Source organism: Cavia porcellus, unplaced genomic scaffold (assembly GCF_034190915.1).
Source record: "Cavia porcellus strain 051 isolate PalLab524CR breed Dunkin Hartley unplaced genomic scaffold, mCavPor4.1 scaffold_15, whole genome shotgun sequence".
In the NCBI taxonomy this organism is placed as follows: Eukaryota; Metazoa; Chordata; class Mammalia; order Rodentia; family Caviidae; genus Cavia; species Cavia porcellus.
Genome location: NW_026947498.1, coordinates 69612770 through 69631113, shown reverse-complemented (window position 1 = coordinate 69631113; position 18344 = coordinate 69612770). Strand labels below are relative to the sequence as shown.

Here is an 18344-nt window from a genome sequence, read left to right as displayed (position 1 = left end):
AATTTAACTACAGAGCTGTATGTACAATAAAGGAAACTACTAAAAAAGGATCATATGCTGGCATTTTCAGAAAGTCTTTATTTTACCATAATTGCATGATACTTTCTGAAAAGGCTATAAATTATTCTACATTACCAACATTTCTTGTTTAACCATCTTCCTGCTTTAAAAACCATTTCAGAGTTAACAACCTATCTTTTTTTAATACAGTTCTGTACATCTTCTTTAAAGCTTCAGTGTCTTTTTTTGTACAATACACCTTGTTTATATAGTACTGTAATTTTCTTTTTCCTTTTTATCGGTACCGGGGATCGAACTCACGACTGCCTGCTTTGCAAGGCAGGTGCTTATGCCACTGAGCTAAATCCCCAGCCCCCAAGTAATGTAATTTTCGCTGATTGTACCATATACTATAGTACTGTAGTTTATGTTATGTTACACATTACAGTACTACATGTAAAAATTATGCAAATAAAAGCAAATTCACCATGTTGAAGTTTCCTTTGACCATTTCTTTGTTTTGAATGTTACAATGTATGCATACCATATACAATTCCTCATTTAGTGACCATTCACTTAACAAGGAATTCAGTCATTAAATTAGAAGTGTCTTTCCAGGCATTTAGCTCCACAGCATAAGCACCTGCCTTGCAAACATGTGTGAGTTCAATCTCCGATATAAAAAAAAAAAAAGAAGCGTCTGGATTATGGCTTTTCCCAGTAAACTTAGCCTCTTTTCTTTGAAATATGAAGGTTTTTTTTTTAAAATTATGACTCAGTTCAGTAGGTTCATGTTTGTAAATAAGAAAAAAAAATTTAGGCCAGGGGTAAGGCTCAGTGGCACAGCACCTGCCTACCAAGTACAAGGTAGTATGTTTGATTTCCCCATACTCCCAAAAAAGATCATTAAAAAAAAAAAAGACTCCTATTATGGTTGACACACAGTGTCAATCTGAGAAGTTTCAAAGTTCAACTGGGACTCAGCAAGGAGCCAGGATCCTTACTTCGTAAATATCCCCATCCTGTGCAACAGGAGGGCACAGAGATTTTGCGAGTGCTACATCCATCCTGGGTAGGTGGTGGTGGTGGTGGTAGCGGCCTCTGTATAATACAAAGGCTCTGAAGAAGCTTGTTTCCCTCTTTTGCTCTGGCTGCTGCTTGTTACCACAGTACCATGCCACCCTGCCTTGGAGCCAGCTGATTATGGACTGAAACCTCCACACACACTGAGCTAAATACACCTTTCCTTCCTGCATTGTGGGTATCGGGTCAGTTGTCCCAGCAACAAGAGAAAAGTAGCCAAGACGACTCCTGACATGTTTTGAAGTTCACTTTTAGGTTTTTTTCTCTCTTTTTTTTTTTTCCTTTGAAATAAAATGGATTTGGAAAAAAGAACAAAAAAAAGAAAAAATCTGTTTTTTTAAACTATCACTGGATGAATAGAAAGATTTCCACCATTTCACGCAAGACTACTGTACTTGCAATAGTCTAAAGTCACTACAGGTGTGCCAGTTTGTGCATACTTTAGAAGTGTCCAACAAGTGCGCGAAGTTCTTATTTATAGACTACATGGCAGTTTTCCCTCTGCCTTGAGGAAGAGTAACGGCTGGGGGCAGCATATTTACTGACTGCTGTGATGAGTCAAGACCTCTGCTTAGTATTTCACATACTTCACTAATTTCATTCTTACAATAAGGGGACTCTATCTCCATCATAAAAATGAATAAACAGAGGCTCAGGAGACAGAGTAACTTATCCAAGACCATGTATCATTAAGATACAGCTGGGATAAAGTTAGTTCTGACTTCAGAGCATACAGTCTTTCCACAAACCAACACCAAGTTCCACATGATGTAGCTAAAACCAACCACACCCTAATTCCACCAACATTTTCACCTTCCCAAGCCACAAATCAATCTCTATTTTTCCCTAACATTAAGAATAATGCTAAAGGGGCTGGGGATTTAGCTCAGTGGCATAAGCACCTGCCTTGCAAGCAGGCAGTCGTGAGTTCGATCCCCGGTACCGATAAAAATGAAAAAAAGACCAAAAAAAAAGAATAATGCTAAATGGAGGCAACTTGAGACTATTCTCATAAGTGAAATAAATAAGGCTCACATTTATAAATATCACATTGTTTCCCTAGTGTAATAATAAAAATTGAAAGAGTAATAAGATCCAAAATGTATAATAGATACTGTAAAAATGAAAGGGAAGGAAAATGCTCTAAAGGATAAGGATATAACTGTTTGTAATGTTTAAATGTGTAAGATAGACGACCGTATTAATGTTTTCATTGGATCATTGAACAGAATGGTTTGCACTGTCAGTGTTTGAGTGTCCACTTTTTATGCTTTGATTTTGTAACTTGAACAATAAGAGGATAATATGCAATTTATCAACTAGTAATTTCTTAGTGTTAATTTTTTTGAAATTCTATATTTCTATTTTGTTTTTCTTTGTTCTTTAAATAAAAAAAATAATGCAACTTGAAAGGACTTTGAACTTGTATCATTTGTAATTTGTAAAGTTCAGAAGTCCTGCCAACTTCTCTACTTCATCCTCTCTGTGTTCCAGCCACATTAGCCTTGTTTCAACTCCTCAAGGAAGCCAATCATTCCCAGCCTACCCACTCTCAACCCAAGACCTTCAGAACCTGTCTTCCCCACCTGCGATGCTCTCAATCCCACCTCCTCCGTGTTCTAATTTTGATCTGGTTAATTCCTACTCATCCTTTAGTTCTCAAAGATTTTCCCACAGCACACTATCTAAACCAATCCCATCTTCCTGGACAAGCACAGTAGCTGTTACTTTTCATGAACTAGCCCATGCTGTAGTTGCATATTTATATACTTATTTACTACAAAGTCTTTTTCACTAATAAATATGCTCTATGGAACAGGGATGATTGCTGTATTTTTCTCCACTGTACTCTAGAATATTTTGTGTCTGGCACACAAGTGCTCAATAAGTGAATATAAAATGGCATCATTCAGTCATTTACACACTAATTTCTTGATTATATCACACAGATAACTATACAGCCTGGTGGTACCTACACGAAGTGGAAGCTCAGTAAGTACTTAACAAAATGAGGTCAGAGAGTACTATTTCATGAGCTCTTTCAGTCCCTGTTTTGTCAGAAGGCTTCAGAATGCAAGTTACAAAATCTTCGATATGCTCAAAGTCGGGGACATTCTTAGGCACTTCATAAAGAATGACAAACTTCTGCAATGAGTACTTGCACGTGGCTACACAGTTTTAGTAGACATAGTACATGCACACTCCTGTTTAAAGCGCCACATTTTTTAGTTTTTGAGACAGGGTCTCACTCTGTACTTCCTGCTGGCCTTGAACTTGCAGCAGTCTTGCTCCAGCCTCCCGTTGTGGGATCACAGGCATGTGCCACTTACTTGGCTAAACTGCCATTTTTTCATTTGCCTTTGCTCTAATTACCTTTTTAAAATTTTAAATTATTTTCTACTTCTGGGCTTTGGTGCCAAAGGGGTTATATCTTTCTAGATGAAACAGACTGCCTTTGTTCTGGCCAAGGAATTTATCTAATCTTACTACATCATTGGTTTCCCTTTGTGCAAGATGCATTAGAACTTCTTCAGGTCCATTCAGGATTGTGTCCTGAACTGTAATACTGACAAAGTCCAATCTCCAAATAAGGTTGACCCATTCTAATCATTTTGCTAAAAAAGTTAATTCTATCATACATCCAACACATACCACAAGTGATTCCTAAAATCCGACAAAATGAGTAACGTCGCAGATACCGCACTTTTCTTTGTTATGTTTTGAGACAAGGCCTCCCTATGCAGATCAGGCTGGCCTCGCACTCACTGTGTAGCCAGGTTGGCCTCAAACCCAGGATCCATGTGGATCCTCTTTGCCTCAGCCTCCCAAGTACTGGAATTTCAGGTATGTTCTACCATACTGTATTTTAAACTTTTTTGATGTAATTTTATACACAAACTGTGTAAAAAAGTTTACATATCACTCATTAAACACATTTGGACAATTCTCACCTGTTGCACCAAACTAATAATTAAACCAATACTATAATCTTCCCCTAAGCAGATCACAGAACACCTGGGATAATAGGTCTAGCAGTATACACTATAAGCTCTGATATCAAAGACAAGTCCCCTGCCTTGCAACACAATCACTCAAAATGTATTTGAAACTAGGACAGAAAATAAATATAAAAACTGCATTTTGTAGCATGTTAAATGACAAGGCACATAGCAAACGATTAATAAGCTGACAGTAATATTTGTATTATATGTAAAATTTTCATATTATAATTGAATCATTACCCATAAAAAAATCTTCTTCACCATGTAGTCACATTTGCCCACTAAATAACCTTCCCAGGTACACAGAAGTTAGCCAATAATACATGTCAGTTCCACCTACTGTTAAAACATTAAGTATAAGGAAAAGACCTCTGAAGTAGAAGTTCCACAACAAAATCCACTAAAAGCATTTAAACATTTTGGGTGGGTTTTTGTTTTGTTTTGTTTTGCTTTTGGTTCGAACTCATGACCTCATGACGGCCAAGTAGGTGCTTAAGCCACTGCGCTGAATCCCCAGTGTGTTTAAACTTTTAAATATTAGGGGCTGGGGATTTAGCTCAGCGGCATAAGCACCTGATTGGCAAGCAGGCAGTCGTGAGTTCAATCCCCGGTACTGATAAAAAGGAAAAAGACAAAAAAAAAAAAAAAAAAAAAAAACTTTTAAATATTAAATGAAATGGATTAAGATGACAGTGAGCACACCTTATGGTTTGTATTGTGCCCAAATATGTATCTCTAATAAGAAATAAGTTGAAAAAAAGGCACTACCACCAGAGAGGCAGTAAGGAAATAAGACCGAAAGAAACTAATTAACACTGAGTATCTGCCACATACAGCATTCTACCAGGAGCTTCACTATTTTCTCACTTATTCCTCTCATACCTTCTAATGACAAAGAGGCAAATCATGAACACAATTATTCTACGAATAAAAGACCAATTTTAGCCACTAATTTTAAACCTTATTAAATATAGTTCAAAAATACTTACTAATATGCAATACATCCGAAAATGGCAACTCATAACAGAGAGCAAAAAGAGAATGTGGGATAGTTTTAAAGAGCCACAGATGAATTCATCAAGAGAGCCTTGGATAAAACACAGACCAAGCAAAATCTACCTTCAGTATCCTTTGTCTTCTTTTAGGCAGATTTAATCTATCCCCTGATTTATGCTTTCCTATCATTCTCAACATCTTTATGTCCCAAAAAAACAAAGATCCTAATTTTTTTCAACTAATCATAAACAATCTTTAATTTACCAACTGTATTACTGAAGTTTACTATACTTAAGTCTCATTTTCTCCCAGAATCTGTCCCAAAAAAGTAATTAGATTCCCAATGCAGCTCGCAAGAGCTGATGTAACATAATGCCAAAAAGCCATTTTTTGACATAATAAAGAGTGATGCTAGTAATGAGACAAAACAGTAAAGCAGGATACACTGGTTATCTTCTCCAACTTCGCTGCTAACAACTGCAGGGTTGCATTCCCCATCACAACCCTTTCTACAGCACTCCCAGTCTTCAAAAAGACAGTATGGTTCCTTCAATTTTGGGCTTTACATATCCTCTGCTCCTTCTTACGTCCCAATAACAACAACAACAAAAATGAGGAAGTAGTACTTTGCTTCAGTCAAATTAATGGTCATGATTAAGACCCCTTCTTTTATCTGAGAATAACACGAATGCCAAAAGGCTGGATCAGATATACGATTTATTATCCTTTTTACTTTAAAGGAGCTTCTTTACACTTCTGAGTCTCATTTGCCTCATCTGTAAAATGATAGAATATAATGGTGTTATGGTTTATGTCCAATGTCCCCTCCAAAGCCTCATGCTGTCATGGGGTTTTTTCGGAGGTGGCTGAATCTAGTGTGGGTGATTGAGTGGCAGTACAATGCTGGAACTAAAGGTGGTGGGATTAGGAGTGAGTGATTTCTGGATCAGTCTACTAAATGGATTGGCACTGCCCTAATCCTGGTAGACGAGATACAATATAAGTGACAGAAAAGGCTTGTCTCACTCTTGTTCACTTGTTGCTCTTGCTGTCTTCCATCACCATGAACTATTGATCCTCTGCCACGTGCCACCTGCCATGGAGCCAATTGATTATGGACTAAAACTTCTACAAACTGAGCTAAGTAAACCTTTAGTCCCTTAACTTTTGGGTGTTGGGTATTTTGTCTCAACAAGGAGAAAAATAAATAAGACAAATGGCTATCTACGCAGCATCCCCTTTCTCTTTCCCTTTGGGGAATTAATCATTCCCAGCCTCACCATCTATTCTATATGACTTTAGTATATGGTTATCAAAGAGGTGACTCAGGCCTGGCCAATAAAAGCATGTCATTCCGTTGGCCAGGTGTAGAACCTATAATCCCAGCACTCTGGGAGGCCAAGGCAGGAGAATGGCAAGTTTGACTTACTGAGACTCTGCCTCAGAAATGAAAAATACAAAGGACTACAGATGTAGCTCAGAGGAAAGGTCCTGAATTCAAACCCCAATTGGGAGGTAGGGAAACTATTTCATTCCTTTTAACCACAGTGATTACCCAGAAATGGCCCATGACAAATCAAAGCCAATTAAATTCCTGTGCTAGAAACATGGAGGTGGTCAAGTGGACTGAAATAAGCCTGGAACTGACTGTACGATGTTTTCTGGTTTGTGAATAAAAATATTTACCCACGTTTCCCCAAAAATAAGACCCAACTGGAAAATAAGCACCAGTCATTACCATGGTGATGGCCAGTGTTAGGCAGGTCACACCTCACTAGTCTCCTGGTTGGTGTATACTCTGTAATGACAGGTAAGGCAAGGTGACTGGGGTTGGCATTTTTGATTTCTAGTTTTCAAGGCTGTTTTTCAGATAGGCCTTATTTTTGAGGAAACAAGGTTTTCACAAAAGGTAAGAAACTGCAGAAATGAAAGATTCCTAACAGCAACATGTGATAACTAGCTCCACCCCATCATTTTTTTTTTTTTTTCTTTTTGGCGAAAGCTAGTACAAATGTGTGCCTGCCCCCAGCAACTGAGAAAGCGCTTTCTTTATTAGCCATTCAAGAGCTGCTGTAGTTTAATGATAATGTCAGTCAAGTGCCTGGCAATTGCAGGTACTCAATATTGAGTTATTAAAGTTGTTATTCCCATAATGAGAAAGCATTGCTAAAGACTAAAACTAAAAGGCAGGTAGGCTTAAAAGAGGGCTGTAGGTAGCAGTCTGGGGCCAAATACAGAGAAAGTGAACCCTCAGCCCAGGAGAGAGCCTAGGAAGCTCACACCCAATATTAAATTTCAAATGAATTCACAGTGGAAGACTTAAGGAATTATATTTCTTGTACAAAAACTCACAATAGGGTACGAATAACCTCACAGAGGATATCTGTCTTTTCACATGTTAAAAGAGATCTGAAAATGTATAATGTTTTTCATCTGTTCCTCATTATTGCTTTAAGTATTGTTTTCTAAGTAGTGAAATATCATTTAAGTGTTTACTTCACCTTTAGGAAAGTCTTACGTTATCCTTTATCAGATGAGTTCTTTAAAATTTTATATGGAGAAAACAGAAATTTCACTATGGAAGGTGGAAAGAGATCACAAAACCCGGTCCTCCCACAGTGCTCCCCAAGCTGCTCAATCAACGAGGTTTCCTCAAAACTGAAATCTTTGAAGAAAATGGAGACTTAATTCTGTGGTCTGCATACAGAGCCACAACAACCTGTAGGCAGACGGGCCTAAGTATCCATTCCTTAAAGCAGTCTGTTTGATCCTACTTGGACCTTTCAGGCTATCTTTTAATCTCTAACCCTGCCTCCAGCAGGTTTGGGGCATGTGGCTTGAAAAGTCCCTTGGCTCTGTGTATCCATCTCATACATACCTCTGGCCAATGCCCCACAACTTTCGCTTATTGAGCAGCTCTCATGACACGTGCAAGACACCGTCCTAAGTGCAGGCTGTGTGCAACATGCTCCACCAGCTGATACAAAGTGCCCAGACACTACACTCAGGTAAAACACATCACTTTCCCAGAATACCCAGGTCGAAAATTTTAAGTGCTGCTCCCAAACTTTTTGCTCAGAACTCTGGTTCTCCTCAACCTATTCAAACAGAACCTAATGTAACCTGATTTAGCATATAATTACATACTGTTAGTTTGGTACCCCAATTTCTGTACAAATTTGAAAACCACAATACTAAAAAATGAGGACTCACATTTAGTACAGGCCATAGATCAATTTCTCTAAAGTTACAACCCAGAAAGCAAGCAGTAATGTAAAATAAATGTTAACACATTTAACATAGGAAAAAATCAGTCACACAAGTTCTATAGACAACCTGCCAAAGAAGTGAGACTTCTAGAGAAACGACACGCCATAGCAGCAATGAGAAAGAAGGTAGACTAGGCTCTGAAGGAAAAGGCTCTGCATATATGATCAGGAGGGAAAGGGGCCGCCTCGTGGCAGGTCCAGTGACACTGCTACTTCAGATTCTCAAGTTTTAGAAAAACAGAGAATTTAAACAGTTAACCTGACAAATTTTCTAAGCGAACATGAATTCCAATGTCATATATTTGATCACATTCATTGCCATATACTGTATTATATTCATTGCCATACACTGTAAAACCTTAATAAGTGGGAAATTAACAAGATTTCGTATCAGTAACAGGCAATATATGAAATCCAGCTTCTTGACAGGAACTAAAACTAAAAATTCTGTTTTAGAAACCCATTTAAAAGGTTGACTACACATACAACATGCACAAAGGTATGCTTGTAAAAACCAGGTAAACTATTCCTTTACAAATAGCTGAATTGTACTCTTGAACCAGGCCAGATTAGACCCCTCCTGATTTATTTAACTCCTAAACTCTATCATAAAACCTTTTCACACCACACCACTTGCACATACTAAACAATATATAAAAAAAATATCACAAAAGCTCACTCATGGCTGCTGGAAAAATGCTATCCAAATGCTGTCCCTCTTTATGTACATCAGGTCTCAGTAATATGAAAAACAGTATTTTCATCTGATGGACACTGAGTCCTGTAACTGGTCCTGATTATCCTCCTTTGTTTTGGCCACCAGGAAACTCCAAGCAGACTTTGTAGACTTTTGCTAAGGAATGAATGGACTACACACTTCTGTGTACCTCTAGAAGGAAATATTAAGAGTTCATTAACCAACTTTATATTTCCTTCATCTGATTCATTTACTAGCTGTTGAATTATTATTATTTATTTTGCAAACTGCCTGAGATCCTTGCATGGAATAAAATGGAACATAATACAAAATCTAGAATACACAATTAAGCAGAATTAGAAGAGGGTTAAATTTTTGCTACATTTCCCTCTACTTTAAAAAAATAAAGCAGAGGAATGAAAAATACATAAAAGTTGATTTGCTTAAGTCCATGATGCCTACTGATATTAATACACCATTCAATCCAATCTCCTATATAACTCTGACATCTGGTATACTCTTTATTCAATAACAACTAAAACTCAAAATAATGACCCCTGTGTATTACAAGAGCCTATTTAAATTAGTTGAATGTTTTGAGTTTTTGCTCCAAAAAACAGAATTAGTCTAAGACATCATATCTTAATATGTCATCACAATCAAGACATTTTCTAATTAAACCCTTGGAAATCTCATCAAATATAACACTGTATTAAATAAAAGTATAATGTATCTTACCATTACCCAAGTGATCTAAATATGTAATTGTGGACATTTTCTAAGGTTCTATTCCAGACCTTCCCCTAAACTCAGAGAATACCTCTACCCTCATAATTTCAGTAGCATCTACATGAATATTTCCAAAATGTCTATCCCATGTCCACTGGACAGACTTGTCATAACTTTAGTGAAAATGACCCACTGAAGCTTCATTATCTCTCCTCTTGCTCACCCCACAGTCAGCTTTTCTGAAGATCCCCATTCTGACAGCAGCACTCCCATGCTGCTCAGTTCCAAGGCTTTAGCTGTCTTCCCCGCTTCCCTCTTTGTCTCAGGTATGCCATCTGACCAGTCTTGACCATATTTGTTCTTTCATATTTTTTGTGGTGTTAGGGATTAAATTCAGGACATTGCACGTCCTAGGCAAGTACTCTATCATTGTGCTACCCCTCTGGCCCTTTTTATTTTATTTTGAGATCGGGTCCTAAGAAGTTGCCCAGGCTGCCCTCAGATTCGTGATTCTCCTGCCTCAGCCTCTTGGGTAGCTGGGATCACAGGCATTTGAAATATCTTTCCATTTGGCATTTCCTCTTCCATTTGCACTTTCATTTTCCTACTTCATGCTCCAGTAAGTTGAGCTCTCTGCTTTATCTCTCTCCTCAGACAATCCATTCCACTCTTCATCACTCTACTACTAGTACACAGCAAAACAAAATCAGAACACTCTGACTATGCTTACATCTATTTTCCTTAATATTTGACTTCTGTTTAACACAAACCAAGACATATAAATTGTATGGGAGACAACTGTTGAAGATGTGAGAGAACTGTACTGGCTTTAAATTATATATGATGAAAAGAAAAATAAACCAGGAAAAAAGGGCATGAAAATACGCTTATAGAATAACTGTTATTTAAAAGTTCACAATAAGGAATTTTTAACTTTTGTAGGGGTAATAAGGACTGGTGGGAACCTTGGGGCTACAAGCATCAGAGCTGTTTTATCATTACTTTCCTCAAACTTGTAGCAGTAAGTACTTACAACAGCGACCTCCCTCCACATGAAATTTCAGGACAACCTGGATCTGGTCTCTCAAGTAATTATCACACGTCTTGCAGCTATCCCTAAATCACAATCCAGTAACACCAGGCCAAGCAGGTTAATGCATCTATCATGCTAAGTCACATATATTCTGCCTCTCCTCCTTATACCTGGAGGCCCTTATCCCCACCTTAGCCAAATCTTATTTATTCTTGGAGACATGGATCACATCTCACCTCAGTAATGAAGCTCTCTGCTTATTAATTATGACTTCGTTCTTGTATTCCCTTCTGTATGTACAGTCAGCATCACACCTCTCACAAGTTAACTGTTCTCCAACTGTTTCATATGTACAGTTTCCAAGGTGGTTTCACCTATTCCCATTAGTTACAAACCATACCCTGACTCACAAACTTAAATCACTGTCCTGTTTGCTAAACTTCAAACTCATTCATTCATCTGTCTACCAGATCAGCCTGTGGGTGTCTAACAGGCATCTCGGATCTAACATGTCAAACAGAACTACTGATTTTTACCAGTGAAGCACTCGTAAGTCCTCTAGATTTTCATTATGTGTCCAGTTCCTCAGGTCAAAAATTACTTCTTTTTCTTTTTCCCACACATTCCTCTTCAATCCACTAGAAAGATCTGTTGATATAATCCCAAAATAAAGCCAAACTCAACCATTTCTTTTCATTATCACCCTATTTCAAGTTACAATCATCACGGCTACCTGAATGTCTTGGGTCTCCTAACTGAGCCCTTTGCTCCCACTTCCTGAGAATACATTCTTCAAAACACCCTGGATGATTTACTCAAAGACAAAACTGATCACACAGCTCTCCATCTTAAAACTCCCAAATGCCTTCCCACAGTTCTATATTAGATTCAAAAGATCAACAACCTCACCATCACCTAGAAGGCCCTGTCTATGGTACAGCCTGTGCTGTCCCCACTTTTGCAGCCTCAGCTTCTGCCACCCTAATGACTGTCGATAATGCTTTGGCAGCAATGTTTGTTTTTGTTTTTTTTCTCCACTTCTTGGTACGCATCAAAGGGCTTCTCCACTGGCTCTTCCCTCAGCTTTGTTCTTTACTCACAGCACCCTTCATATAACTGCCTCCTTTTAGGTCTCTGCTCCAACGTATCTTTGCAGAGAGGCCCATGACCACCACAAAATCACACTCCAGCGTATCATCCAGTTCTGCTCCCCATCCCCACCTCACTGTAGTACTGAGGACTAAACCCACACCCAGCCAGCTTTACTTACTAGAATATAAGGTTCTTTAATTCTTAGAGAGCAGGTATCAGGTACAAATGTTCACATTTCCATTACAGTTTGCCTACTAAAATCCTAGGTGTGTAAAATATACAATAAATACCTAACGATTAAATTACAAGAAGAAATATCTACAACCTGAAAACTAAGTTTCTAAAGCCAAATATAAATGCAGAGAAACTGCAAAAACACTAATGACATGATGACTACTAAAATTTAAAGCATGATTATTGACTTGAACAAGTTTCTCTAAGCTAATGAAAGGCTAATTTCTATTGCAATGACTTAAACTTCACTAAAATGACTCTAATGAACATATTGAAGTCTTACTTAATGTTATAATGTCCTGTTTTCAGTGTACATCTGTCAGGAAGTTGAGCAAGTTTTCTTGAAAGTATTTTAAAATACTTTCTGCACTCCTGCATTCCTGTGTTCTGTTCATAATCAGTAGAAGCAGAAAGTGGCAGTCCATCTCTGACACGAACAACTGAGGCAGACAAAATCACAGACATTTCAATTGACAGAGAAGACCTAAAACAAAACGAATAGTTTGATTAGACAAAAGTTAAATTCAAAGCCAGTAAGCATGTGCAAAAATGTTCAACTTACTAGTAATTCAGGAATACTAATTAACACGATGACATATAGATGTCGCTTGACAAATTAACTTTTAAAACAATAATATTTGTTTGTGTCTGGCATTCTCTTTAAGTATATGTCAAAGTAAAAAGTGCTATAAAACCATTCTCAAAACAATTTGGCAACTTTGACAAGAGTTTAAAAATATGTATGGTAAGTGACTTCAGTAAATTTAAATATCTGCCTTTATTCAGAGGAAAATAATCAGAGATCCAGAAAGAAAAACTAAACTGACATTCTACTATTGAGATAACTAAAATCGACCTAAAAATCCTATAATAGGGTGATAATTTAAAAAATTATAGGGGGCCAGGGATATAGCCCCGTGGCATAAGTGCCTGCCTGGCAAGAGCAAGGTCTGAATTCCACTCTCAGTACCATAAGTAAATAAATTATAGTACACCCACATGACAGAATGCTATGCAGCCACCAGAAGTTATGTATTATGAAAAAAGTTTAATAATGTGGTAAAATGTTTACATGTTAAGTTTTTCAAAAAGCAGGATAAAAATTGCATATTGTTTCACAAAAATACAGGGAGGAGAAAATGGAGAGATACAGGAAAGATACCAAAATCAAAATAATGTTTATCTCTAGGAAAGAGTATTTTGGATGATTGTTATTTTATAATTTCCCAAATATTCATAATATTCTACAAAGGACGTATATTACTTTCCTTTTTTAAATCATACTTTATTGGTACATTTTAAATATGCATAATGATCTCATTCACCATAGAAAATTTGTACTTTTACATGATATTGTAAGGGCACAATTATATGATTAGTAAAGGCACAGTTGTAGGATAACACATTTATAGACATGCTACAGCAAGTTAAAATCAAATAGTAGCCTTTGCCTATGCTTCTACTGCCTGCCATGTAAACCTTCTGCTGAATTCAGTCAGTCTTGACTGTCTGGGTGCAGCTGCTTTTCTTCCGATAATGCTCTGGACCAATTTGACTATTCTCAGCTTATACTTCCCTTAATTAAGAAAGTAAATTGCTTTGAACTGGCTTCAAGGACTTTGGATGGGGCAAAGTAACCTAGTCAAAGATACTTTTTAACTCTGCTTATTCCACCTTCTACCCTCTCCCCTAATCCCCAGGATGTTCCTATGTTATGGTAAATGATTCCTTTTAAGCAAATATATTTAAAGTTAGTTTTCCTGACAATATATTACTTAATTCAATACATGTAACCAATCATGTAAGACCTTGTACTTCCTGCTTTTAAACTATATTTAAACTGGACTCAAAGCTAGCTCTTTGCTAGTGATTTGGACTTGGTCCCACTAGACCACTAGCATAAAAAACAGTTCCCTTCTAGATTCTTGAGTGCAGTCTTACACTCAGTTTGAGATTGGATTTCCAGTAACAATGTAACTTGATTCTTTTTTTTTTTTTTTTTGTCATTCCCCTACCTGCCCTTCAACTCAACCTCTCCTTATTTACAAAAGCTTTGTTTACATTTTTTCCTTCTTCTCTCTCTCTCTTTTTACTTTTGTGTTCCCATTTGAACATTTTCTTCTTATCTCATAATATCATTTTGGTCCTTTTTTACCCTTTTTCTTACATTAGAGAAGCAATGCGGTATTCACACATGTGCACGATTTATTTCACTTAAGAGTATGGCCTCAAGGTGCATCCATTTACCTAGGAATGTCTCAAGATAATTATATATTACCTTCAGAATCTGAAAATAATTTTTATCCAACAAACTGTAAATTGTAAAACTAAAAGAATACTGGTTTTAATGATATTCATAATCTTACCAAAAAAGTAAATCATATTGGACATTTTTACTGGATTCTGATTATGCTTTATAACAACAAGTGAAAGGATTTCATAGGTCTGATTATGAAACAAATCAGGTAAGTTAAGTTCATGTACAAAGCTGGAAGTTAGATTACAAATTCTAGGCCCACTCCCAAGATTTCAATCTACCATCTGTGAGGTGGGGCCTGAGCATCTTCAATTTTAACGAATTCCCAAGGTGACTACTATGCTTACTGTCCTTAGAACCATATTTTGAAAATCACTGAATTACAACATGTTCACCATGAGATTAAGGATAACTTCTCTGTCAGACCATCAGAGTGCAGTATTACTATATTTTTCTTTACTACCATAGCAGTACAGGTTAACTGGCAAAAATTCAAAAATTCAATAGGATTTCACAGACTTTTTTCAGAGGTAATATTATTTCAGAAATTAATCTTTGGGTTGAGGATATAGCTCAGCAGCATAAGCACCTCCCTGGAAAGATCAAATCCTGAGTTCAATTCCCAGTATCAAAAAAAACCACAACAAACAAAAGAAATTAATTTTTACCTGCTCACTGAAGCTAGGTCAATATTATCCCATTCCAAAAAAAGAAAAAAAAAAAACGAGCATTACCTCAAAAAGTGCCACAGAAAACCAATTGGTGCAGATTTTATAAATCAGAAGTTGATAGTTTTCATCTCTGTATGCAATCTAAATCTGATTGTCCATTCATGGTGGTAACTAATTTGATAATAAAAACCAATCCAACTAATAAAGCCAAGCTTTAAATTTACTACATTCTTGGGGCTGGGTATTTAGCTCAGCGGCATAAGCACCTGCCTCATAAGCAGGCAGTCCTGAGTTTGATCTCCGGTACTGATTAAAAAAAAAAAAAAGATACAAAATTTACTACATTCTTTTCCTTTATTAGTGAGGAAAGGGGAGGAATCTCTAGGCATTAGTATGTTGTTACCCACTAACATTTTCCTCCTGCAGTTATTTAAAAGGGGGAAAATATCAGTAACAAATTAAACTAGTCTTTTTACTGGGTGGAAACTTAAAATTAAAATCTTAGTATTATATATATGAATCAGCACTTTTTTCCTCATTCATCTAGTTTGGTTTTTCTCTTTTAAAAAGTATCAAGAGAAAGGTAGGCTCCCTAAAGGAATGGTATCTATACCATAAACTCTCTTTTTAAATTTTGTTAAACCATAATGGCAACATTTAGCCTAATGTACGAAAAGAGAAAAATATTTTTATACTCTATCTTTATATTTAAATATAATACTATTGTCTTTTCAAAAGTAAGACCATTCTGAGGTTTAATGTAAAGGCAGGTTATGATTTATAATTCCAAATGTTCTTTTTCATAGTACTCTTTTATTCTTGATTTTTCTAGGGTCTTACGAAGAACACGATTTATTAATAGTTTGCCATCTTTCACATAGTCTTCAAAGTTACTCTTCTGAATGACTTAAAAGACAAAAAGATGTGGCTCATATTTCTTAAAATACATGCTAAAAAACTTGTTCTTACCAACCTGTATGTCCCATTCTTTTAGTAAACATTTACTGAGTATCTACCATACATTACATATTATGCCAGATATTATATAGTTCCTGTTTCAAGAAATAACATTCCCAAAATAGAGAAATTAAAATGAAAAGAATAAATACGGGGCTGGGGATTTAGCTCAGTGGCATAAGCATCTGCCTTGCAAGCAGGCGGTCGTGAGTTCAATCCCCAGTATTGATAAAAAGGAAATAGACAAAAAAAAAAAAAAAAAAAAAAGAATAAATACAACACAGGCTCTACTGGCTACCACTCTTCTAATCAGAAATCTAGTTAGATAAACTTGCATTTCACATATTCCTAATACACACTTTAGGATGGTAACCAAAAGCAAAACACAGCAGTTACATTTCCTCACGACCTGAGGACTTTTTCTATTTATCAGTACATAAAATTTTTGAGAGTAGAAAAAGGTAGAAACCAAACCAATTGAGTCTATGGAAACAAGAAACTGAGATGAATAAACAATGAACAACACAGGCTTAATTACTTGCTGCACAGATTCCAATCATCTTAGGATAAGCAGTCTCTTCTCTATCTACAATAAATACAGCACACCCATTTTTTCTTTTTACTTTCATCCAAACCCCAAACCAAAACATCTTTAATTTGATCTGGGCTGTGCTAGTAGAAATTAAAAACGGTATATACCAAGACCAAACTAGAGTAAAAGACCAGAAAGTAGTAGTTGAAAAATCAAGGAAGAACCAGTGGCTACGGAAAGCAAGAGGTTACAACATCTGCATGGGAAGCTTTTTTTTTTTTTTTTTTTTTTGGTGGGGGTGGGGGGGTGGTTTGCTTTTAATCTTATCAGGACCAAAGATGAATTTTTAAGCCACTAGTCCTCACTTTTAACACAGAAAATATTATATATGCCTTTAGTAGTAACAGAAGACTCATAAGCAATCTAAAAGTGACCTATATTTTCTTTCCCCAACAACTGTTGGAGGACAAAGCCCAAATCAGAATCTGGGTATATCTATGAAGGCTGGGGAAAATAAAGGCACAGAATGGCAAACTAAATGGCTAGGAATCTCTTAAACCCCAGATAACAAGGCACTGAGCCCTCACCTTCAGAAGACTGTCAGATAATGACCTCAAGCCCGGGCCATCCAGAAGTCATCTCTCAAAAAGTAATAAAACCCAAAATACAGTTTTATATCTACCAGCCAAAGGCTTTCACTCTATCTTTAGAGATAAAAAAACACTTTATCCAAAAACAAAAAAAAAAACCCTTTATCCTGGGATCACTTATGTTTCATTTTAGTTCATTATTTTCTAAACCGCAATCATGTAAGCACCATCTTCAGAATTCTTACCTTGTCCGCATATCACCTGTACTCTTAATGTAATTATCAAATATTGATCTTTAACTGACTTTTCCCCTATATTTTCAGCAAGATCTGCTTTTGGGTACTAAGTTTTTCTCCTAATTTAACCTAAAAGAATTTTCATTTCATCTTAAATGTGCATGGGTGAAAATTTCAGGAGTCTTTTTGTAATGTCCACTTGCTTATGAAATTCTCACATATGATGATACCAAAGTTTCAGAAGATTGACATTGTGGCACACAACTGTAACTCCGACACTCAGGAAGCTGCGACAAGAGGACTGCTGTGAGTCTGAGGCAAGCCTGGGCTGCAAAGTGAGTTTGAGCCCAGCTGAACTGCATAGTGAAACCTTGTCTACAAAAACAAAAAGAAGCAAAACAAAACAAAAAAAAACCACAAAAGTTTGGGACACACTAACTTGGTATATGTTATTTTATTAAAAGTGCTAGCTGAGATCTGTGAGGAGTTTTAATCTGGGGCATGATTTGATACTTGTGACATTCAGAATAGGAGCAGACTGTGTAAAGAAGGAAAGGGAAAGGCATACCAACGAGAACCAAAATTTATTCCGCTGCTTTGCCTAGGCCCCTACCTCTCTAGCAGTCTCTGGCACTCTTAGTATGGGCACATGCACTGCACAGTATTTTAAGGCCTCAGGTGCAGTGTGGGATTATACCCACACTTAGGAGTAGGCCCTCCAACATTTGTACAATATGTACAAATCCCCAACATTTGTGTAGAGTCACATAATTCACAGATGGTAGGCACAACCTCCATTTTACAGATGAGGAAACCTGGAGCCAGTCTGCACAGAGTTCAAATTCATGCTCTTCCACAAGCCAGCCATGTATGTATCTTAAGCAAGCTTTGCCTTTCTAAACCTCAACTTCCTGACCTGTAAAATATGATTACTCAGAGGGTTCCCTTACTGACAGTAAATAGACT

General features: G+C 36.8%; 1 protein-coding gene across 4 annotated transcripts in view; it reads right to left on the bottom strand.

The window, feature by feature from the left end:
* Positions 1-18344, bottom strand: part of Sec22a (SEC22 homolog A, vesicle trafficking protein) — a 58315-nt gene that overhangs the window by 38422 nt on the left and 1549 nt on the right. For all 4 annotated transcript variants that reach the window (XM_063225092.1, XM_003464120.5, XM_063225093.1 and 1 more), the window contains exon 2: positions 12419-12619. In XM_063225092.1, coding sequence (XP_063081162.1) covers positions 12419-12600 — 182 coding nt within the window. In that variant the 5' untranslated portion in view covers positions 12601-12619. The remainder of the gene's footprint in view (positions 1-12418; positions 12620-18344) is intronic.